This window comes from Melanaphis sacchari, unplaced genomic scaffold, assembly GCF_002803265.2.
Source record: "Melanaphis sacchari strain LSU unplaced genomic scaffold, SCAv2.0 Contig110_pilon_pilon, whole genome shotgun sequence".
NCBI classification, from domain to species: Eukaryota; Metazoa; Arthropoda; class Insecta; order Hemiptera; family Aphididae; genus Melanaphis; species Melanaphis sacchari.
This window is the reverse complement of record NW_020270425.1, coordinates 1,103,570-1,131,312: the sequence shown is the minus strand read 5'-3', so window position 1 is coordinate 1,131,312 and position 27,743 is coordinate 1,103,570. Positions and strand designations below refer to the sequence as shown.

General features: G+C 23.6%; 1 protein-coding gene across 4 annotated transcripts; it reads left to right on the top strand.

The window, feature by feature from the left end:
* Positions 1-21: 21 nt before the first annotated feature.
* On the top strand, positions 22-26,953 carry LOC112603737. 4 transcript variants are annotated; one of them, XM_025352459.1, is made up of 8 exons: positions 22-464; positions 22,749-22,840; positions 23,165-23,327; positions 23,393-23,444; positions 24,645-24,834; positions 24,894-25,056; positions 25,708-25,835; positions 26,665-26,953. In XM_025352459.1, the coding sequence occupies exons 1-8, from the start codon at positions 404-406 to the stop codon at positions 26,821-26,823; spliced, it is 1,008 nt and encodes a 335-aa protein (XP_025208244.1). In that variant the 5' UTR covers positions 22-403; the 3' UTR covers positions 26,824-26,953. The 4 variants fall into 4 exon arrangements, with proteins under 4 accessions (XP_025208244.1, XP_025208245.1, XP_025208247.1 ...); XM_025352460.1 differs by lacking the exon at positions 22-464 and adding an exon at positions 19,790-20,149; XM_025352462.1 differs by lacking the exon at positions 22-464 and adding an exon at positions 20,163-20,325.
* Positions 26,954-27,743: the final 790 nt, after the last annotated feature.

Sequence of the window (27,743 nt, the reverse complement as noted above, 5' to 3'; positions counted from 1 at the left end):
GCAATACGAACGAGTGTGACGGGCTTCGCGTAGTCGTTCATCGAGCCGCATCTTGTCCGGTGGTACCGTTCAAATGCAATATTTTTATTATTAATACGCTCGCGCGGTAAAACTCTGTAAGGCTTATACGTATCATAATAACATATCATATGCGGTCTGTTGTGATCGCGTCCGATGTGCTATAATATTGCATTTAACGTCAATAAACAGAATAGAAAATAACGCAATATAATTATTATAGCCATGACTCGTTAAGTCAAAAGAACCGTTCAAATTTAAAACGCTCATAGTTTCGATAAGTGTTGTTTTTCTCGCCCGAAGTCATATTATTATACAAAGTACCTACCGGACGGAAATATATAATAATAATAATTATTATTATTATATCGTAAATCGAGTGTACATGATGAACAACGTCGGCAATGATTATCTGGATTACCCGTACGACGATTACAATAATAAAAGTGAGTTAACCATTTAATATCAATCGTTTTGTTGTCATTATTATTATTACGTTTCATGATAAATGTTTTATCTTTATCCATTATTATAAACGGGCGTTGAGTTAAGTATTTATGATCAACCATTGTGGTCCGGGTCGAACAGAAGAAATAGTCGGTTTGTATTTCATAGTTGGTTTATTAAAATATTATAAACACGTAGGTACGTAATCATTTACGTATAATTTGTGAAATGTCGCATTATTGAAACCGACGACCCGTGTGTAGACCATATATCAAAAAATATACAAAGTTATTAATGGAGCTCAGAACAATGGTATTTATCCATCGGCTGATAATAATTATATTGAAGAATATAATTATGTGCGGAGGTCAACGATAATTATTATTTAAAATGTAAATAATATTTATTTTATAATTACTAATTAGCTACGTTATAATTTATTTATGTGACCATAATTAATCGGAGGCGAAAAGTAAATATTTAAAATTTGAATATTGATATTTAGAGTTTTTTAAATATTGAATAGGTATATGACTCTGCAGAAATACTTTTTTTCTTTCTTTTGAATAATACTTAAATACTTTTATATTTTATATAAATGTTTATTATTTTATTACAATTAAACATAACAATTTATATTTACGAATGAACAATTATGTGAATATTCACAATTATAAAATTGTGATAGTCATTTAGGCATCAAGAACATTTTTTTTTTTTTTTAAGTAAATATTTGAAAATTATTTAAAATACAATTGTTATGTTAATTATTCAGTAATTATTATAAATATTTTTTTCAATGTTATATTTTATTTATTTAAATACTTTTTAAAAGTATTCTTTACAGCCCTGTATTTACCATAGTTTATAAACCCACACCTCTAACATTTTCATATCAATATTTGTTATTTTAAACTTACCGTTTTTTATTTTTCTTAAATAAAAAAAAATGTAATATTTAGTAATATGTAGTATAATTATTTTATGAATGATTGTAACTACCAATTTAAAATGTTATATTTTCAATTTTACAACATAAAATTAATATTCAATTAGTTTAAAAAAATATTATTAACAATAAATTATATATGTTTTCATGATGAAAAGGACTGCTGCATCCCCTTCCTCCCACTAAGATACCGTTTATGTTTAGGAGTACCTTATTCCTGTAATATAGGTAGGTATAAAATATAAATAAGGTAAAAAGTAATTTACCCAATTCATGTAATATGTAACTAAGTGAATTATTATTGGCTATATTGTAAATAATGTATTTAGTGTCTTTTTTAAATCTTTCAGAATATTTGTTAAGATTTTATTTAAAAAACAGGGTCGTTTATACAAAACTATGTACATATATCTTGTTTTGAAATGTGCTGTACAATCCATCGCGGCAATTATTATTAAATACTATAAATTCAATAACCATTCGATTTACTACACTTTTGCAATGTCAAATACAATTTATATGATGAAACAAACAATTAACGTACATACATTTTTTTCTGAAAACTTTTGAAATGAAAATGGAACTTGCAAATATAATATAACGGTACCTAAATTTGAAAACAAGCTTATATGACTATCGTTATTCTGGAATTAATGGTGGTTTTGATATAATAAAATTCAATATGATCGGGTGAAATTGCACAACAATTATTTAGTTCAGTGAACATAGCAACATATATATGTAGGTACATACACGTACTTATCTCTTGTTTTCTATAAATCAAAAATTCAAGTTATTTGTATATTTGAATTCTTTGAAAAGAAAAGAAAATTTAATACTTCGAAGTATAGCTGTTTAGGTGCCTACTTCAAATAATCAATATTATTGTATTAATTTAATTTGTGTTCCAATCGTACGACAAATATAATATTTCCCATAGTTAGTGCATATTTATTAATTAGTACAAAGAATATAGATACTATAAAATAAATTCAGCTCAAAATTTCAAAATAAATGTGTTTTATAATAATTCGTAATTGTATATTAGGTAATACGATATAGTTGATTCTTAAATCTTCAACCTCATCAACATTTCTTTCTAATTAGAGCATAAATATATATAAATATTTTTTAAATAGTGTTTAAATAATATACAAATAATATGTTTATTTTGAATAGCTTGAATAATACCTATATGGTTATATGGTAAATAGTTTTTTGAGTTGGATAGTATTGCATTTTTAATTAAATTAATTGGAGGAGTAGCCCACATAAATATATACCTATTTACTTGGTTTAATGTTCTATATTACAACAAAATATAGTATATTATAATGGAAGTACCTATTTATTTACTATGAAAACTAAAAAGTGGTATGAACAAAAATTATTTTTATGTGTCTTAATTTATTATTTCAGTTTATCTAACCTATTATGGGTATTTTGTATTTAATAGTACCTATTTATAATGGTCATAATGTGAATAATTATAATAAATATATCTAATTGTTTAAATTAATTTAATAATGTATGATAAGACGAGCAACATAATTTTTTCAATTAAATAGTACCTAGTTATTTTAATATTTATCTACCTAATTCAAAAGTTAAATGATTTTAGTCAATGTTATCATTTAAATTTATTTTTCTAAATCATATTACTTAGTACTAACATTTAGGTTTTCACCTACAATAGCAATAAGTTATAATATTCATAAAATTACATAATTCATGAAATTCATATTTTTATATGTAATTTTATAAACGTCAATATATAATAAACATTTAAATATCTGCTTAATGAATAACGATAATGTATATAAATTATATATGTATATGCTTACTATTATTTTGAGTTATTCTTTTTACAATGAATATTCATTTTATCAAAGAGTCTTTAACTAAATTATCATATAGATGGAAATTTTTAATTTTTTTTTCTATAACTTAGTAATATAATATTTTTACCGTTAACATTTATTAAGTTTTTATTTTTTTTATTTCATACATTTTTAATTTAATTTCCCGAAATATCACCATATGAACAATTTACTTAGCTAGATGAAAATTGCTATAATAAATAGAAATCGAATTTCAAATGAGTAGCGAAATAACTAGTAGTTATCTATAGCTTATAAGTATAATATGTAAGTTTATGTGAGCTGAGTATTAAATATAGTTGACCAACATTTTGTATAGTAGTTACTCATATGCTAATATATATTTTAAATACTTTTAATTAATGTTCCGAACTTTTTGCATTTATATGATTTTGTATGTAGATTTTAAAATATTCCTGAAAATATAAAAATTTGTTTTGTGAAATCAAATACGAAGTTTTATTTGTATAGTTTTGTATATTTTGTCATATATAAAAAAGTATATTTTACATATAATATTTATACTATTATTTTAATAAAAGCGAATAAGCTTATTTTCATATATATATACATATACATATACAAACCTTTTTTTTATAATTTTTTTTAGTTTAATTTTTTTATTATTTTAACTGCATTTTATTTAAATACATTTTTGGTAATTTAAATTCACAAATCACATTCATACTTTGAAGAATTTTAACATAATTCGAAAAAACTAAACTAAACTTATAAAAAATTAACTATTTAATCAAAATAATTAAATTTTTTAATATCGAAATCTTTAGGAAAATATTTTGTTTTGGAATATGAAATTAAAAATGTATGATTTAAAGTATAAATGTTTAAAAATTGTTTTGTAGTGACTTAAAGTAATATTAAAATAATATTTTTGAAAACTTGAATGACTTTCTAGACTAAGATTGTTTACTATTCACTATTAAAAAAAAAAATCACCTTGTATGTTATACAATTAAATAGTCGCGTAGGTAATATAATATAGGTGTACCTATAGCTAATGTATTTACTCACGTCATAGTATTTTAAGCTAATTATTAAATCCCATGTAGTGGCAGGTACTAGTATAGAGACTATATGTGTATAGTATAGTATTCAGTGTTCACCTTTTACTGATTTTTAATGTTGTACAATAATGTTTCATGACGTGTATTATATTATAATATTATTTTAAGCTTATACATAATATTATATATTTAAACATCGCATGGTTCAAATAGTTTTTGTTAAACCTACAGAATAAGATAATCTACATGATATGAAATAATAAAATGATGGTTTGTTTATTATACACGTATGAGTACGTAAATATTGATATTTTGGAATTTTCGATTCATTTAAATGCATTATGCAGTGACCCGTCACCCATGGGGTCCCTGATTCTTGAAGTTACAGCTCTGTTCACTATGTATGGATGCATAATAAATACTAAAAAACAATGACTATGTGTAGTATTATACGTATAATGAGACATTGGTTTTTTGAAATTGATCGATTTGTCGTATAAGGGTTTATGTATACATAAAAGGTAATAAGTTTTCAAAAAAATAAAGGCTTATACGTCAGAGAAAACACAATATATTTTATGAAACATGTAGATAACACGAAGAAAGCGTGTGGTGTAAAATACATAAAAGTAAAGCCTACATCTGATCATTACTTTTATATAATATATACCTATTACGTTAACAATATATGATCTGTAAAAATTGATTCGAGACAAACTCTTACATTTGTTTAAATCTATAAACATTATGATATGTATATATAAAGATAAATATCTAAATGTTTACGCAATATAATAACAATGCAGTTATTATAATTTAATGTATTACAATTTTGAATATATTTATACACTGTAAAATATAAATTATAATATGCCTACTACCTAGTATACTACAAATCATTATAGCTTATATTATAGTCGGTATCATATTAGGAAATTATAAGATTATTGTTCATGATTAAATTTTATATTTATATTGATCAGGTACATGATCATATATTTACAATATATTTATATAAAATACTGAATTCATAAAGTATATTAATAAATATTAGGTATAGTTAGTTATTGCTATTTTACTTGAACAGTTTTAAATTTAAACCACTATTATACTTACAAAATAATATCCCATATTTTATGATTTCTATTATACATGAATAGTGAATAATATTAAATATTAATAAAAACCTATTATACATAATATATAGTACTTATATAAATGTCATAATAATCAGTCATTATTCATATTAAAATATATTAGCTTGATAATTTAACATGGTGTAATAAATGTAAATTTAAAAAAATTAGCAATATTATAACACACGTATGGGTTTTAATGTATTATTAGGCTTGGCTAATCATGGATGACGGATAAAAAGGCTGCAATCATAGCCCATAGCCCGGTCATAGATAATTAAAAATAAGTGATAAGATGTATTATAAAATATATTTCATGACTCAATTAGTCATTTTAATGTATGTGTTAAATTTGAAATCAATGATACCTCATTGCAAAAACGATTCTGAGCTAAGACCATATAATCAAGTATATTTTATATTTTATACTAAAGAATTTCTTTTACTTACTTTATTTATTCAATAGTAAATTAATTTTTGTGTAAAAAAAAAACAATTGAAAATGTCATTGGAATAATGGATAATATATAAAATATAATAATATACATAAAAGCAGTGGAGTATTTTCAATTTTTTAGGGGAGATGAGGAAGAAGTTAAAAAAATACTTTGTTCAATATTTTTAGTCATTTAAGATTTATGAACCTATTTTTTTAAAATATTTTTGTACTATAGTCTGGAATCTTATAGTTATTATACTATTTTATAAATTTATAATATATTTTGATTCAAACATGAGTATATTTTTTTTTTTTACTTCTGAGGGAGAGGGCCGATACTAAAGATGATGACTGATGACAAATACAAAATAATACACATCTTAACACATTTTAAACATTTATGGTTATTAATTTATTATCATAGCGTAGTGTAAATTAACAAAATTAAATACAAATTTTTAATTTATAATTATTTTAGTTTTTAGCTGTGTACAAAAACTTAAGAACTAATATATTGAGCTATTTACAACGTTTTAGAATTAATACATAATGTTTATTTTAGCTTGAAAATCTGATGTTTTCTTTGTTAAGAACTTTTTCTTAATTAATAAATTGTTCGGTATATATTGTACTATATCTAATTATAGGTTCAATGTTGAATACAGGTATAACAATAATGAATACTTGTTAGTTATTAGAATATTATTTCTCGTGGATTTGGAGCATTTCTATATAGATATAAATATGTGATTATATAATAAAGATATATTTATTAATTAATTTATACATAATTAGGTAGGTACCTAATAAAGTATTACTTATAAAATATAATAACGTATAATATCCCCTGAAATAATATTATTAATTATTGTGATAGCTTCATAAATTATATAATAATGATTAATGACGATTAGTTGATTATACCAATTTATATAAGTATTATTATTAAATTTTAAATGAATCGTAGGTACTATCACTTTTAACATTAATCATTTTAAAATTCAAAATACAGAGAAAAGTAGTAGTATTTGAACGTATATTATACAATTTATATTAAATGGTAGTAGAAACCGAAGTTAATCATGAAAGTTAAGTAATAGTTATTTGAAATTATTTTTATAAAATTTTTAAAAAATACTAATTTTTCTTTCAAATGTAATAATTTAAGTGGTCGTTATAGATTTAATGGTGGATTAGACAGTTTTATCACAAAAAAAACAAAATAAAACAAAAAAATAATTAATTAATGTTATTTTAAAAATATAAACACTTTTAATTTTTTTTTATTTTATTATTTTGAAATTTGTTCAATGTACAGTGCCGTGAAAACAATCTAAGGTTTTTCAGCTATAAACGCAAATTTACATAAAATTAGGTGTGTGTTTCATGTGTTTTAACTTTTTAAGATGTAAAAACTATTAAATTAATTCTCAATAACACTCTGAAATAATAAGGAATAATATCTTATTTTCAATATGTATAAGCTATATTTAGATATTACAAAGAATTATGAATGACCTATTTTAAAAACATCAAAAGCATTAGAGAATTATCGGTTAAATATATCTTATAAAACTTAAAAAAGTGTTAAAATCAAACATTAAATAGTTTTATTGAACTTATTTATAAGTTATAACTACTTTAATATCTTTTATCAAAGTCGTCTTCTAAGAACAACATTTAACATATATAAATACTAAGTTTTTAAAAAAAAAAATCGGAGGGGGGGGTAGAATTCACTTTTTAAACATTAACTAATTTTATATCATATGATTTTTTTTAGAACAAACATTAAAATAAACGAATAAATGTATCGCTTATTTAATACGTTACTGCATGTTACTTATGTTATTGGTATTATAAGCTTATCAAAAAATGTATGCACATTACATTTAATTGAAAATTTTATGTATTTTACAAGTGTATTTTATGAAATAGGTATAAATAGTAAGTTGCTATAACATTCCTAAATAGTTATTTTTAATATGTAAACTTTAGCAGGTGTACTTTAGGTTCAGAAAAGCTATGGACGCACTGAAATTGTATAGTTTTTCCTAAACATTTGAAATATATTCAATAACTTCAATTTAAATCTATATTTTTTTCTACGTTATATATAGTCTACGTATTTGTGTATTAATGAGAAATTATAATGTATACATTTTTTGGTATATCTATAAATGGTTTTTATATGTTTTAGGAAAGGTTTATGTAACTATTAAAAACTGCCACAGCTATTAAGGCTCTAAATTCTAAAATCTTCTATTACAATGAACCATAGTAAAGGTATACAAATATTAAATATAAATATTGAAATATCAATATAATACTTTACAATATTATTTAAGCTACTTATGTTTTATACTATTTATTTACTTCACTTTTTAAAATAAATAAAAAAGTTGTGTGTGCATAAGAGCGTATTCATATTTAATAATAGTAAACAAAAATATAATATTATTGTATCTATATAATTTTAATGCCCATTACTCTTAAATGAAAAAAAAAATACAATGCAATGAATTTGGTACATTTTTCGTTGAATTTTCACAATACTTTTTGAATGACGTACAATAATACTATTGTTGATATGAAAATACAATTCCAAATGTTGAATTTAATAATTTTATTGTAAATTCTATGAACCACGAAACCATTAAAAATGTGTTTACCTTATGGTCTTTTGAAATATAATGCCATTCATTTTAAACAAACATAAATATAAATAAGTAAAATGAAAATTATTTTTAAAATGTTAATTAACTACCTAAAGTATACGTCGTACAAATATACAGTAATATAGATTATCAAATACCTATACATTTTTAGCATTAAAATTTTACTTTCAAAGAATATTATTATAACATAAATGTATACGTATAAATACCTTATAATACCTTGCAGAAATCTTATGTTTAAATACCTAATTTAATTACTCAGTATCTTATTGTTATTAGTTATTACCATAGTTTTGATGACATATTATTTTTATAAAAGATACATTTAATTACCATTATATTAACAATAATAATATTACTTATAAATTATAATATTATTATTTATTATATATAATATACGTATAAGCACACTTAATCACCAAATGATAATTATTGACCACCGATTATCTACAATAATTTAAAATTAATTTCGTAATTTTTTTCAATCATTTTGTTATGTCTTATTCAGTATAATATCTAACATTAAATATTTAAATTAAATAATTTTATATTTTGAAGTAAAATATTTTTCTGAAAATGTTGCTCTGTATTTTATAGTAAAATAAAGAACTATTTAGCTATTTATATAAAATAATCTCAAACATTGATACTAAAATATTTGTGTCTATATACTTTAATTTCTCAGGGGTATTTCTACAAATGTATAACTGTATATTATGTTTACTGTGAAAAAGTAATTGTAACAATTGATAAAGTTAATATCACTTTTAACATACCTATAGGATAGTTCTTTACGGTCTACAGTATACATATTATAATTGCTCAAACTTTCTATAATTAATATTGAAATTTGAAAAAGTTAATAAAATATGAAAGTTTTATAACTGGTGATATTTAGCATTTTTAAGTCATAGAATTAACAATATACGAGTATAGTAAATAAATCAATATCTATATTTTATTTTCGATACAATACATTATATTATTATGTATCATATTTTAATTGAGCATAGCTAAAAATGTATTTTCCTTTATATGTCTGTAAGTGTTTTAAAATTGTTAAAAAAAAAAAGACATTTTTATTATCCATAATTTTAGAAATAATCATTACGTATAATGCCTTTAAAATAAATAAATAAATAAATCTAAAATACAAAATAATTGTTTTTATAAAATATGATACATTTTATTAATATAAAAATGTAAATGAACAAGATAATACAAATTAAATTGATGATGATGAAGGAGACAGCAGGACATTTTGAGGTATCTACATTCTTATAATTCTGCTGTTTTCATCGTGTTTTTCTTAATTTTGTAGTGGAAAGCTCATTTGAGCTGTCTTAGTTTCTTTTTATGCTTGTTTTTATGACTAGTTAATTAAATTACATTATTTAAGTTTTAATTATTTAAACATTTTAGTAAAAAAAAAAAAAAATTAAGGAGTAAGAAACAGTTGAAAAACTAAATGATTGATTGATAATAAAAATTATGTATGTACTGCATAATAAAAATATTACAGCCCGACACTTATACGGAGAATAAATTTGCAGTAAATACTTATGAATACATTTTGTTTGACAAATTTTAATCATGTTTATCGGTAGAGTAGGGTTTAATTTAACCAATACATAAACATTTTATTAACGATCGACAGCAATTATCAGAATTATCAATACATTTAGTACATTAGATATTTTTGGGTTTGGAATTTGTTATTAATTATTATTAACAAAACGTCGTGCGACATATCATTAGTTATCATAATTTATTGTTATCATACCTTTGTATGCAATATTATACAAATAGTTAATCAGTTATAAGTAAAAAAAAATAATATTATTTCGGTGTATTTAATAGAATTATGAAACTGATAAACTGCTGGTAAAATATACCATATAGTGTGAGTATTATACTATTTTTTTTTTTTTTTTTTAATAAACAATTTTGAATTTTCATGTTTATAGACAAATATTTATAGTTTACAGAGCTGCTTTAGTAATTTAAATTTCAAGTAAAGTCAATAGACCACCAAATCTCTAACTAAACACGGTACTGATACTTGTCGTACCAACGGTATTTGTAAATTTAATTATATATAAATATATAATACATAAGTTCTTCTGCAGTATTGTTTACTAAAGAATATTACAATATTTACCAAGTTCTGATCAAAAAATGTATAATATAGGTATGTATTACGTGACTAGTATATTTTAGTATTTATTATTTAGCTTACATAATTTATAAATATATATACATGTACATTTTGTTTATTGTCATTTATTACTATACAATATACATAAGATAAAGCTGTCATAAACATTTCGGAATTTAAATTAAATTTTGCATCGAAGTTCGATGAATCTCGTAAGAAATAATAATATAATATTCGATTTCCAGACATTATATAGTTAGACGTATATGCTTGTCATACACTTAAAACTCATATATTTATCAAAAAAATGTACACTGTGCTAGTACCAAGTAGACGTTGTCAGCGTCCCGTTTCATGTGTTGTACACTTGTAACCGTTGAACCGATAAACAGTTGTTATACAAACTCAAAGCTTATACATAGGTAGGTACCTAGTCCGTATTTCGACACGATGTCACGTCTTGTCACTTGGTGTGAATTGTGTGATGACATTATTATAATACACTGTGTGGGTTCGTATTTCACAGTTTTAATTTTTTAACTTCATAATAAATTAATGAAAATATTACAAAAATAAAAAAATACGTAGGAATCATATTTATTATTTATACACCGTGTTAGGTGGATTCATATTAGTACATTTTCATTACCTATAATTTTGTTTTAATATTATTAAAACACACAAATAATTATTATTTCATATATTATTTAGCTTATTGCGAAAATCCAATTTCGAAAACAAGTATATTTCTTTCAAATATTGTATTTACGTTTATGATATGATTTTAATAAATTGCTTGTTTATAATTATCTGGCATATCGCATATATTTGTTCTGTGACTAAGTATTCACCTTTATATTTTCAGTAATACGTAAATAAATAAATAAATAAATAAATTATTTGACTTCTTATTTTTCTGTCAAGACGAAAATGATTTTCAGTAGTGGTTATTGAAGGCATTCATCAAAGCTGGGGTATTCATTTAAATTTCATGTAAATGCTTGTATAGTATATTTTGTTTCGAATAAAATAACAAATTATTCTTATTTTTACTATTTTAATTTTCTTACTATTGTTGTTATAGCGTTGTTATTTAATCAACGAACGCGTTTTATTGATACATTTTGAAAGCCATATTAATAACAGCGTGTGTGTTTTATTTCCTCAGGTCCGTTTATGTCCTTTTTTGGCGAAAGACGAATAGTGTCAATATTATTTTGTTTACCAACGTTTTTAATCTGACCTCGTGACTTTCCTTTATAGCCCATAGGCTATGGTTATTTTGTTGTGTTTTCGATCGTTTTGTACTTATTTTAGTTAATATCTCCACCGTCGTCAAGGATTTTATAGTTTGATATTACATAATAATATAATACTATGTATCGACAGGATTATCGCTGTGTTATGAAACTATATGATACATAGTTAAGTAGATACTTACAAACTTAAACTATCTATTGCCGTTTTTTGTATAGGTATACTTTGGATTTTGAGTTTCGAAGTAAAGTCTATTATAAATTTTTAAATTTTATAAAAATATATTTATTTACTCATCATGTAATGCAATTAATTGTAAACAAAACAACAGTAAACACAACCTTGTTATTAAAGTAATTCGGCAAAAATAATGGTTGTTATCTGTTTTCAAAATATCATTTTAATATATGGATACAATTAGAAGTTAAAAAGATTTTTATTCACAAATCATGATAATATATTTACTAGTACCTATATACTTAATAGTAACACCAGAAAACTGTGTATCACCGGACACCAATTAAATTATATATCTAACAATAATGATAGGCGGAGATTTTATTTTATTTCATTATTATATATTTTTAAGGGAAGAGGCTAAAAAAATCCTGATATAAAATTATTCTTATTATTTTTTTAAATATTCAGGAAAGTATTTAACTATTTTAGGTATATTTATACCTAAATAATATGTGTATATATATATATATAATATATATTATGTATAGAAGTAAATATTTAGTTGAGATATATGTAAGTATATTATACCTCTTAATACCTCAATCTACACCTATATTATGAATAATAAAGACTTTCAACATTTAAGCCATATTATTTTACAAAAATGATTTATTTTTGCTTAAACTTGCATAACTTTACTCTCGCAGCCATATATTTAATAAATAGGAAATTAACGGTTTTATGCTATTTAACAATTATATAATTTATATTATGTCGCACTGCTTCCGCTTTTTCTTAGTTTATATTATAACTTGGCTACATAGGTTTTATAATATGTTTTTGCGCTTTTGGTTCTCACAGTCGCAACGTCGAGTTGAATTCCCACAATTTCACTAGGGTCTATTTAATTTGGTATTCTAGCAATCTAGCGTATAATTAGGAAACTATAACAAAAAATAATATTAAAAAAATCATACTAAATTCTAATGATTTTATTTAATATAAAAATAATGTGTGAATGTGTTTTTGTACATTAATCGTGAACATCTAACTTAATTTAAAAGGAATTTAAAAACATAATAATGTTTAGCTTGCAGCGTTTTATTTCTTTAAAAGTTATTCAGCATCGTAAGAATTTATTTAAAATTTTAATTTATAATTTATTATGGAGTTTAAATATTTATTTGTTACATTGCTATAATTAAATTTTTAATTGTTTAATACATAGGTACACTGTACGGTAAATTTATTAATTATTTGATTATATATTTTTTTAAATTTTATAGTCGTATGCTTATAAAAATATGGTATTACGTTATCTCCGAAAACCACGTTTGAAGGTCCTTAGTTCTTACCCTTCGATATTTCTAGTTACTGATTGAGTTAGTCCTTATGTTTTTTCCTCTTTTTTTTTAATGAATATAAATTTTTTATTTATTCACGTATTGATTAATTTATACTTGAAAATTAAGTAGAGGTAGTACTAATTATTGTAAGAAAAAAGAAAAATTTTTATTTTAACATACATTTATACAATTATATTTGATTGGAATTTCCTACTTGAAATAATACCAACTTTATCTCCAAAGGAGTTTTTTTTTTAAATGTATTTATTAAGTAATTCAACACCAAAAAATCCAACTGGACTTACAGTAATATAATATTGTACGAGTATAATCTTATTAATCCCAAATAAAAAAAGTTAACGAAATAGCATCTCAGATCTGAGCATTTGAAATTATTTCTTCCTTTAAAAAATACAAAATAAAAATAATAATATTTTCTTTGGTAGAATAAAAATATATTATGTTAACAAATTTTTAGCCCGAGGATAGATTTATAATATGCTACCAACTCTGAATTGGATACCACACTCTTATTTCGACAACTCCGTCTTATAAGTGCATAATATAACAAATTTATGTTCAGTTTATTACGTTTAATATTGTTATATTTTTTTTATATAAGAGCGAACTGTAACTTATATATAAATTTAAATGTAAAATTATTTGTGTTCACCTGGGAAATACATTTTATTTATTTTAGGTGAATTGGAAGTATTTAATATCTATAAAATACAATAGATTTATAGATGAACATAAGTCATAACTCACTTTAAAATTAAAACTTGATAAAACGATGATGCCCAGCGAGAATTATGTACGATTCATTCTTAAAAGAATTAAATCATGTACTTATAGATAAAAACAAGTATGTAACCGTTTTGCTGTGCAGTATAGGTGTCGAGGGTACCTCATCATTGAAGAGTAATTCACTGTAATGTATATGTATACAATTTAAATTCAGTAATAAAATCATTGTACCTATACGAAAAATGATTCTGAGCTTATATTAGGTATTTGATATATTTATATCGCTATAAGAGTAATTTATTATACTATTAGTAACATGGAAAATTAATTAATAATTTTTACCAACGACATTACATTTGAAAATTTCATCATATATGTATAAAATACACGTTAAAACGTTTTTCAAGTATTCACAAACAATATTTTTAAATTGCAATAAAGTAACTAAAATTGTTATTCTTCGTTTAAATATAGGTAAATAATAATAATCATTATTATATTTGATTGCTAAGAATAAACACATTTACACATAAATAGTTAGCATAATTCTGTAATGGCAGATTATAAAATGTCTGATTTAGAGATCTATTTAAATTTTAAGTCCCCAGGTGCTCCCTTATGTCACTTAGCCATTAACGTCTAATTACATAATAGTATAATGGGGTCTATACTAAATAATGGTTTTTAAGTGTATCGTGTAGAAACACAGTTTGTAATCAGATTGTCGTTTCAGTATACATCATTATACCCATTATATAAGTTGTAGTATACCTAGTTGTTAATGCATAAATATTTTAGGCGTAAATAAAATCAATGTCATTATTTCTGGATTCTTCTCTTCGCAGTATATTGTAGGATATATTTTGTATCCGCATAAGTATTTACCTACTATTTACCAATCGGATTTGTGGTTACGACGCAAAAATAAAAAAAAATAAATATATTATTAAACTTGTCTAATAAAAAATAAATAAATATAATATGTCCGTTTTATACTGTTCACGGACTCGAGAAGTCGTGACGGTTTATTGTTTTCAGTTTTGGCGTTGATACTTACACGGGTATATCTCATACATAATACATATTATTACAGAGAAACGAGACACATTCATATTTGTGAGTGCCGAAAGGTTCAGTGATGCCTCTGGATGACTACTGGCTATATGTGTGTATGTGTATAGGTGTGGGAGATTATGAACTATAACCTAGCTAATTCGAATTCATTTTCTTACTAGGTGCGAGATTTGTTATACACATGGATATTATATAATATAACTGGTAACCGACAGTGCCCGATGACATTTATATATTACCAACAAGAAAACATATATAGGCACTCAAATAGAAAATTAAATAGAATAATTAATAATAATTGCATCAAGTAACGTCCGAAAGTTCAACTATACAAAAACTACAAACATGTTATGAAGAATAATTTACTTAATTCTTTACCGATTGGTTCTCTCTATATGTGATGAATATACTTTTTTCATTCATTTTTTTTTTCTTTTGAAGTAGAAAGAATTTATTTTAAAAGATCTTTATAACCATTGTCGTTTTAGATGTCTACTAAATACACTAAGAATGTTTATGTTTTGAAACGAAAGAGAGCTGTAACTAATAGTCATAGGGTTTGAGAGCCGGAGAACTTTTGCGTGGTATTTTAAGTATGCGTGTTTGGCAGGTTTTTAACAGTTGGAATTTTAAAATCACAATTTATATACTGTTCATATTTTACATAAAAGGCGCAATGCAGAACATTTGATATTATTCTTAGAATTTTTGATTATATTGTTTGAATTTTTATGAAAATATGCAAATGGCAAATATAGATTACTTTGGCTTCCTAGAATTATTGTATACACCTCACTATATTTATATTATACGTATAATACTATTGATTTTACGAAATTGTTAAGTGCGTAAATAGTGTTATAAGTTATAATTCAATTGCGTATAGGTTTGTTGAATTCGCATAGAAGCATTGAACGATTTGTCGTTATAATAATGCTTAAACATCTTTAGTCATAATTTGTACAGATATTGCGTCATCCTGGTTGACCTGACTAACAATACTTAGAATTTGTTTTATATTTTAATAATAATAATTAGCAGTGTTGATTCATGTCCCTAATGAATAATAAATTATGATCAGTTTTGAAGGTATAGAGAATTAGAGAGCTCATGTATTTTGAAAAAAATTGACGTGAACACACTTTATGGTAAATATTTTACAGCAATTGAAACAATAGTATTGGATCCAAAATCTGAATTGACATTTTCTTTCTATTATTTTAGCTAAAGGTAATCAAAATTAATATAGATCTCGGTAAATAGTTATCTTTAGTCTTTACTGATATTATATTATAAACGAATAATTTTTCTCATAAATTATATTATAGGTATTTATTAAATTAATAATATACTTAATTATTATAATAATATATATTTATACCACAATATATTATTTTTTTTATTAACTTTTGAGTCATTACCATTTTATTGTAAAACAGTGTGATATGTTCATAGTATAAATAAGTAATACCTAACTATTACTCATATTTATAAATTAATATATATATATTATGAAAATGTCATTGCATACAGTACATTTCATAATTTACATAGACGTTTTAAGATCCACGAATAAAGTTTTTAAACTATCACAAATTAATAAACTTTATTATTCATCGTTAAAATATGTAACTTTGTCAACATTTTAAATTCAAGTATAATAATATATAAAAAATAATTGTTTATAAATATTTTTTTTTAATTTTACAATTTCAGTATGAATTACTTTTGAAGAGCTTTGTGTTACATTTTCAGTTTTTAATTATAAAAATAAACAACTTAAACATTTTTGTGATTTTGATAAAATTTAGATACAATTTTAATTTTAAATGTTTGAAAAAAATTGTCAAAATGTACCTTTGTATTTTAAATATTTTTAAATATAGTTAAAATAACTACTTATGTAGGACCTTGTCTTAAATATTCAAGCTTTTTGACTTATATTATAATACATTTTTATTGATATTCATGGAAAAAATTTAAAATATCAATAAATTGCTTAAAAAGAGTCGAAATATTTTGAAAATGTTATCCAAATAAAATATTATATGATAAATAGGTATTTAATGAAAATTGAAATTATTCACAATTTTATTTTGTTTTTTGAATCACAACAAAAAAACCAAATCAATTTGTCAAATACTGCAGTAAACATAGTTGTTTTGCATAAAAATTTTTGTTTTTCTTAATTTTTTATTATTCTCAGTTATTTTGAAAATTATTGAGAATTTTTTATTTTTGAACACTGCTCAGAGACCAGAGTAGGTATCAACCATGTCTAATTTGCCACCATAAACTTTTACCAAAGTTTAAAATCTAAGTATTTTTACTGCCACTTTTATGTGACAGATAGAAAAAAAACACACACATACACACACACACACACACATCATAAACGTATCATTGTAAAATCAATACATTCATCGCTATGTTCAGACTCTAAAAAATTGTAATATAATACGCAAAAATAATATTCAAACAGATACCTACAAATCCGAGCTCTAGTTTTAAAATATATTTATAACCTACCAATGAGATATCTAGGACTTTATTTTTTGATGGGCAACATAGCTTGCAGGTATAAAATGTGTTTATACCCTCTCGTCTATTATTTGAATAGTTTTATTTGTTTATTTTACTAAATAATAAAATAAACAGAAGATAAATTTGAGATTCGCTATAACGTCAACAGCGTACAAGATTTTATCAATTAATAAGAGAGTAAAAATGTTTACGACTTTACGCGTAGATATCTATAATTTATGTATATACGTAATCTACATATTATGTTGGTATATACTGTTAGTTTCTTTATGATTTTTGAAATGTAGAATATTTAGTTCTGTAACAATATGAAAATTTAATCTTGATACACTATTATTGCATATATACCAGTAGGTATATTAAATTCATGGTTTTTTTTTTTTTATCATACCAATGTTTTTGGGAAGACTGGAGATCAGATCACCATCTCAAAAAAATATTGGTCCAAGGTCCCTAATAAACTTATAAATTTCAATCTACTGTAATGTGGAGCTGAGTATAACCTAATGCAATGAGTAGAGAATATGTAAAATCCACAACGAGATAAAAAATATTGTTGTCACAACGCTTAAATAAATCTCTAATTCGGAAGTTTTGAATATTTATTGATAAACATAATCGTAATATTATATACAGTTTGTTTTGCTATATAGAAATTTAAATTTAAAATAAAATTCCTACAAGATGTTTTTGGCGCTTGTTCTTTTTGGCCAAACACGGCCAAACGCATAACTGACTGTTCTTCCGTCAATTCGAGAAATTCTGAGCTTAAAAAAAAGTGCTATATAGTAGGTAGTTTGGCTGGCTGTCGGTGATGGGTGTGGTCTAGGTAGGTACATCGTGTGATATTTTTATCGTGCACGTGGATCATTACCTATATATTCTATTTTTCTTTACATCGCAGTACATAGTAGGTATAATAGATTAAATTAAAAAACGAAAATCATCCACCACACTCGTAACTCATTACAACGATTCAACAACATCGTGGAGTTTTGTAAAAAACGAATTAAAAGCTTAAGAAGTGCTTTTTAATTTTGTGCAGACCTCTTTGAAAACTTTATTTTACAGTTAGTTTGGAAAAAGTTTGAAAAATTTAGTCAATATCTATTAACGTGGCGCGGTGGCTAAATTATACGATACTTACAATAATACAATAATAGGAAATAACAAAAAGATATTCAACAGTTAAAAACTAATTTACTACAAAACGATTACGCTTCATAGAAATTCGTATTTTGATCGTTATTTATTATTTTTCCCAAAGAAGTAAACTTTTTTATATGAGCGCATTGGACTCGGAACCTAACGCCAGAAATAAATTTCAAAATACCTATTCGACAATAAGAGATTTAATATTTATATTAATATATAATAGACTTTATTAGGTATTTGTTTAGGGACCGTGGGTAAATTTTCAATTTATTAAGTAAAGTTGAAAGTCATTTTTTTAACTTGTAGCAGGCAGCAGTTACAAGTTGAATAGAAAAAAAGTGCCCGTCTTAATTAAATAGGTAGGTAACGTATTCCATATTATATAGGTATGTATAATAACTCAGTTGAATTGGCATCGACATTGTTGTTTGTTTTTTTTTTTAAATAAACATTTTTAATCTACTCCAAAGAACAACAAGTACGTTTGATAAAAGTACAAATACACAAATACATAATTATATGACGTATAAAATATATACTTTTTATAATATGTACCTATTATGATTTACTACGAAAACGGCGTCGCGCACGCGCACGAATACAGTCGCCGCCGACGATGATTATAACACACGGTGCACGAGACGTGACCTTCGCCATATAATATTATTATTATTATTTTCATCACAGTCACTACTATACCGCGATGTTATCGTTTTCAACGCGGAAATCAACAAAAACACTATCTACTGATAACGCGCGCACACACAAACACACACACAAACACACACACATACAAACACGTTTCATGACACATCGGGCGACCACTTTACGAACGCAATCGCACGAATACTGTTTTGAAATGTTAAAATCGGTCTCGTCAAGTGTCGTCAACTGTTGCGACGATCGTCGGCGGTATTGTGTCTCTGGCTGAGACGTGTTCTGTACGCGACTCACTCGGTTTTTGCGCGGCGCAACAGTTCGCGCCGCCCGTAATTATTGCACCGCGACATCACTTTGGGTAGGTAACAACCACCCGGTGCAGGTGCGCCTTAGCCGTCGGTCACCGTGGCGGACTCTACGGATCGTGACGTCCGGACTCCACCACCAACTGAGAAGGTACGAGCGATTATAATGATGTGATGTTGTTCTATTGCGCGGACGCCTCTTGTCCTGTAGCGAAGACGTTACCTACGTTGGTTCCGTAGGCCCGAGCGAGTGCGTACTTGGCAAATGTAGTTCTCGGGTACCGTTGGTCTTCATGACGTTTTTCTTCTAGTTGACCTAACCTGTCTGTACGTCTCGGTAAAAATATTATTATTTGTTATTTGTTTATTGTCTGCGAATCATGGACATGTAATATCATCATTGTCATCGTTACAGACCTTAGAAATATCATGATTTGTATCAATTGGTAGGTATTCAGTGGTTTACAACAATATAATATTATTGCATGCCTTGTAAGTTTTTAACAATTTATTACCAATCGATAAGTTTTCAAGTCACTTTAATTTTTGTCTCACTATGGACATTATGATATTCATTATTTTGTTATAATTATCCATATAATTGTTATATTGTTTATCAACACCCAATTCTGTTTGGTTCTAAAGTAAAAATAAGTGTTTTATTATTGGTACAATATTATTATCTATACTAATGATATAATCAAAGTATGTTGATAAATTACAAGTGTATGATAAACAACACTTGTTGTCCAACTGGTTTAAAAATGTCATGAAGTGAGATTTGTAAAACAGGTTTTTATTTGCTTTAGTTTAAACAGAAAGTTTCTGTAAGTTTATAACTTACATGGATAGGTACATACATTATTATGGTTTGAAAAGTTAAAAATTGATTTAACTCAATTATCCATTTATCATTTTATTTCGTAATTAATAAGTTATACCATGGTACTTAGCTATTATGTCTTATTTTATTCTTTAATATTTGAAATTAATATGGACATAATTTATAAAAATAGAGTACTTAAACATTTAACTATTATTAAATTATTTGAATAATTTATCGTTTTTTTTACTGTTCAGACAGAAAGCTTTTGTTTTAAAAGAAAACTTGAAACTAATTTATGCATTATGAATTTTCATTATACAATATTTTCATGCTTTGATTAAAAATATAATTGATGGTACTTTTTAACCATTCACACAATATTTAGTTTCTGCAAATCACAGTACACTTAATTCCTAAATCTTTAAATTACATTTTTGTAAATTCCATACACTTATATTTCCTAGATAGATACATATTTAATGGCAAAAAAAATTTTAAAAATTAATATTTATTGATTTCATTTAAAATAAGATTAGCATAATGTGTTGTATTAACTATAAATAAAATTTTTTAAGATAATTTTAATTAAAAAATTAATAATTATATATTTTTATTTGAAAATCTATGCACATCAAAATATATATTGAGATGTGTTAAACTTAAAAATTGTAAATCAATTTCTCACAAAAAGAAATTTATTAGCTATAAATTTTATGCTTTTTAAAGATTTACAATTTAAATTTATTCTATTTCATCAATAATACAAATTTAATATTCTATAGTAAAGTGTAATCGTGCATGTGCTGTTGCTCTATAATATTTATATCTGCTCTTGAAGTTTAGTTTTATTATCTTACATAGATATTCAGTTGGTAATGTTTTTATTGACTTTTTAGTGTTAAATTTAGTATCTTTAAAATGAGTAAACAATTTAAGTGTGTAATTTACTGAAATGATAACATTAATTAACTCCATAAACAGTATTATAAGTGTCATATTAATGTTGCCTGAGATTTAAGATAATTAATACATTTTTAAAACAAATATATTTATTAGATTTTAATTATAATGAGCACACTTTAAGTTTTACATTAAATTTTTTTTTCTTATGAATTAACTTTCAATTTATTTATTTATTTAAAATTTCTTTGTTCTTTATACTTTAAGTAAAAAAAAAAAAAATTTAATATTGTTATAAATGTAATTTTAGACTCTGAAATCTCTCAAATTTACAAAAAAATACCATTTTTTTTAAGTGTGAAATTGTATACTTATCTGAAGAAGTGAACTATCAAAAATATTTGCCTTTTATATTTATAACTTTTTGTGAAAAAAATCCTACAGAAATTATACTTTTAATAATTTTTCATAGGCTAATACTTATTACTAAATTACATAATATTTACTACTTACTATATAAATGGTTTTAATTTATTTATATTTTAATTTTTTTTACTAAATATGTATAGTTATTAACATTGAATAATTAGCATATTATTAAAGTACTTAAAAAATAAATTTAAAATGTTGAATTAGGTGTATTTTATAAATTACAATTAAGACGATTCATATTTTGCTTAAATTAATATGAGATTACAAATTTTAAAACGTACCTATTATATTTAAAATATATTTACAATATTAAATAATAATTGTTATTATAAATCTTAAACTATGTTTTTAATATTTTTTAATTTGTATTTTTTTATTTGAGCTCTGCTTTGACTAGCATTTCTATAAACTGATGTCCTTTAAACTATTTTTCATTTAAAATTTAATGTCAGAAACATTTATAAATCATAATATAGTATCATATTATATTGTATTAAAATATATTTTATTCTAATGATATCAGTTATTTAAAGTGTGTTATTGTATAGCCTATTACATTACTAGTTCTTAAAAATTTATATTTTATTTCCAGATGATCTTTACATACAGCCAAAGTCTGAAGAAAACACACGCGGGACTGTATTTCAACAATCTACTACATTGACAGCAAAAATGTGGCCTCCAGTATGTTTTATCTAATTATTTGATATATATATATATATATATATTAATAATATTAATCATACAATATATTTTGTTTATATTTTTTGACCATTTATATCAATATATAATATTTATATTATATATAATAAAAATCAATTTAAATTGTTTAAGCATTATTTAATGAACTAAAGAACATATCCCATTATTATTTATGTAAATAATTTTAATCCAATAAAACCTATTTTGAATAAAATAGGTATTTATAAGACTTTTAACATGATATTATTTTGAACAATATAAATAATAACACATTTTGTAAAATTAATATTTTTTTTTGTTCTGCAGGATATTTCCGGGGGTTTTGATTGGACCTTGGATGTTTTTGGATGGCAACTAGACAAAGATCAACTGTCAATTGTTATATTATGTGCTATTGTCATTATAGTACTTACTTCAATAACAATTGTATTTATAATTTGGTATTGTTGTTTTTGTAAAAAAAAAAATGGTAAGCTTTTTGTTTAGTCTATTTATATTATACCTTTTAATAATTTCTAATTAATTTTTTTTTAGTACATAGCAGTTGTGAGGAAGAAGAACAAAGAAGTAATACTAACATACCTAGGTAGTTTTAAAATGTTTTAAAAAATTATATTATAGTCCTAAGTTATCAATAATTTATTTAACTTGATAGTTTTTAATGCTACAATAGTTTGATGGTTTATTTTATGAATTATAAAACTTAAATTTGGCTCATTATTTTTCATTATGTTAAGATTTTTAGCTTCACATAAAATTAGGGATTTATAATAATGGCCGACTGTGACTATAATTTCATTATGATTTTTAAACCTCTAAAATATATAAAACTTAAGTAAATCAAAATACTTTAAATGAGTCAACCGTTTTTAAAAAGAGTTGTAAATAATTTATCTTTTTTTGTATTATAAATTATAATATTATTTAGGATTTAGTAGAAAAAAATATATACGGTAATATTTGCATATATAATTTTGATAGGTGTAAAAAAGAATACAATTTGTATAAATCGATGCTAAATAGTAATATGTTTATTTAAAATTATAATAATTATATATTTATTTTTTATCCTACTTTGGTCTTTTATGCCATTTTTTTCAAATTAATAAAGTGTTTACTATAGATTATAAATTATAGTAGATTCAAATCATGACTTGTACAGTTTTGTTTATACTAACAATAGAAGCATAGTTATTACGCAATACATTTATGTAGTTAACCATTATGTAAGAAATAAGTACAGCAGAAATTGTTTAGAACAAAACATTGTCGATAATAATAATTTTAAATCCAATACTTATACTTATTAACTTGATACCTATTTGTCTAGCAGAGATTTATTTTTAAGGATTTTTAGTATCATATAACTGAAAAATATGTAGATCATATTTGCTTGTAAACATTTTTCTAATGAAATTATTACATTAATTATAATTTGAAAATGAAGATGGGTACCAGTGGTTTTTTTATTAACATAAACATTACTACTTTTTGTCTTTTGTATGGATAAAAATTTTTGAAAACATCATTAATTTTTTCATAGTGTTTACTTGTTATTGTTGACAATATTTATTCAAATTTTAACCTTAATTTTTCCTTTAATTTATTAAAGAATTTTTAAACAGAGTTATTTAAAAATATATGTTATTTTAAATTTACATTTGTATTATAATATATTTACTATAATTGTAATCGATGGCAAAATAATTTTAATTTAGTTATATAAATAATTTATTGTTAATAATAATAAAAGTAATTTTAACTAATAAAATTTTGTATTTTCCAGTTACTCCACAGTATTCCTGGACCCTAAAACTGGGAATTTTATATATAGTAACCGTATCGTTGAGTTATTTCCTGAAAGAGAAGGTTCTCCTGATCATTGGTTTTTCAATGATCAAGGAGAGGAATCTGTAAGTACAAATACAGTACCACGTTCAGCTTCTGTACCACCAGCAAAACAACTCCAGTCATTTGTATGTTACATTGATGGATTTATTAATTGTAAAAATATTAATAATTTTTTTTATTTCAGGATCCTTGTATACGTGAAATAAAAGAATATATTAGTAATGAAACATTTGACGTGCCTAATTTGCATTATATTGACAATGAGACCCAAAATGACTCTTGCCATTTGCCAAACGCTTTACCTCAGATCTCTGAATTTAATCCTCATCAATTTACTTCCAGTAGCAGTGAGTAGTATGCTTGCTATTTGCAAATAAAATATTTTTTAATTACTATAAATAAAAAAAATAAAGTTATATAGTTTAAAAATACGCCTTTTCTATGTTCTATTTCATATTCCATTTGAATAAAAATGAAAATAATATTCACCCTTAAGTAATATAATATCCTATTTCGAAGTGTGTAATATATAAAATTTATACTTAGCAATTCAGTGTTAAGTTTTATTAATTTTAATATTGAGTTAAATATTTTGAAGTGAATATAATAATATATTATAAACCTTTTTTTAAATTCTTTTATATTATTTGTAAAACACTTAGGAATTAGTTTAATTTATTAATTTATTATGTAAAAATTAAATAATAGTTTTCTTGTCTATTATTTTGTTTGATTTTTTTAAATGTTTCGATTGCTTGTAAAATTATTTTATTATTTTTCTATTTACAACTTTTTGCTCATCCAGGGTGTTATCACTTATTTTACATTTCATAAAATGTGATTATTATTATTGTTCTAAGTGTATTAGGATGAGAACACTTTTAAGTAGTTAAATCCTTCAAATGTATTATCCTTAGATTGAAGTAGAATGTAAAATAGACTAGTTATTATTTTTATAAACAATCTTAAATGAATGTTATTTTAATGAATCTTTTTAGTTTTGGACAACTGCCATACATGTGATGGAAAATCTATAACACTGCGAACAAGAAGTCTTCCAACACATGTGAGAAACAAAAAACGACCATTTTCAACATCTGACAATTTATCAGAGCTTTATGCTAAGGTAATTTAACTTTTATGAAAGAAAGTGCAGTTAATATAGGAAAAGTAGTATATAACTATATTATAACGCAGCAATTTTTCTAATCAAATTACGGGTGGTGTGGCGTCCTCTTAAACTACTATGGAATTCTTAGAAAAACATTTATATTTCATAGAACAACATTGTCTAACATTAACTCAACCTCAATTTTACAATTATTTATTGAAAAATCAATAATCCTAAAAATAGTTTAGGATATTATTTATATTTTTCATATTCAAAGTGAAACTAATATTTTATAGTCATAGTATACTACAATCCTTGTCACTAAAACTGAACTGAGACTGTTAAGAACCCAGTGGCCATTAAGAGTCATTGGTTTTCATAATAATAAAAATAATTGCCATGTTTGCACTGCCATAATTGGATTAATTTGAAAACCCATGGAAACAGGCTGGGTATGTGACCAGAGTCATGGTGCTTACTGGCCTGTTTTCTTGAAGACTTCAGTGAATATTATTTACGTAAAGTTTTTATTCCAAATATAATTAAAAAAAAAAAAAAAATGATTTTCTATATTCTTTTTATACCTAACAAAACCTTTAAAATTATCCTATCACATTCTTAAGTTATGCAGAACACACTTTAAAATGATTGTCATCATTTATTGATCTCAACTCTCAACTGTTTACAATGCTGTTTTATTATTACTAATTTATAATGATAATAAAATTTTATAACATTGTTACAATTCAGGACATTGGTGGTAACTTGACATTGATAAAAAAAGGTTTTTTTTAAGAAATATGCTTAATTTATTACATAATTATATTTATTAATTATTTTTTAGGTAAATTTCAGTAAAAAAAGGAAAAATCGTATGAGAAATGATGAAGCTGCCATAATCGCCATGAGTAAATCCAGAAGCCAGTTCCTCAATAACAAAGACACAGATATATTGGTTGACAATGAAGCAGTTATTGTTTACGATGAACGGACTGCTTTATAAAATGATGTTATGTGATATAACTGTAGGCTAATTGCATTTAGAATCTCTTATGTACTATGTATGTATATATTGTGATAATTGTTTTTATTATGAGCGAAGTTATTGCAATAAATATAATAACATCTTAAAATGCTGAGCGAGATAAACTATAAACTACGTTCCATTAAAATTTATGTTGTACTTCATTATATATTGAATAATAATTGTTTTAAAATATTATATAATTACATATTACACTAAAACAAATACCATTATTTTAAAATCTGTATTATTATTTTTTTATCTTCCCTTATTATTTTTATTACTGCTATATTTAATTATGTGTATAATCATTGAATAAATTAGTAAAGAGAAATTATAATGATAAAAATATAAAAAAAATTTTTGATTACTAAACAAGTCTATGCTACATATTTTGTATATTATATTTTAACTTATATTCAAATTTTTTTGATACTATTATGCCCAAATAACCGAATAATTTCATTATAATAATTAATGTTGGGTTTTCATGATTTTTTTAAAGCCATAAAAAATGAATCTGTATATTATAAAATTTTATATTACTATTACCATTATAATTTAAAAAAGCAATTAATTGGAAACATGATAATAAAATATTATTGTTTTGGGATTGTTAACCTGTTATTTGTTGGATGAAAATGAATATTATTTAGATTTTATTACTTATTACATTTTATTCAGTTGGTTAAAGATTCTCTATTTTTGAATAACAAAATCTTGTTAGGATTAGGAGATTATATCATGAAAAATTAAGAAAATGCAAACTTATTTGAAATTGAGAAACTCTAAAAAGATAATTTAGTCATTTTAGGCTTTTTGATTTACATTTGGAATCCAATTTTTTTTTCTAATGCATTTTGGTAACCGGGTGTCATTTTGTAATTATAAATATGTAT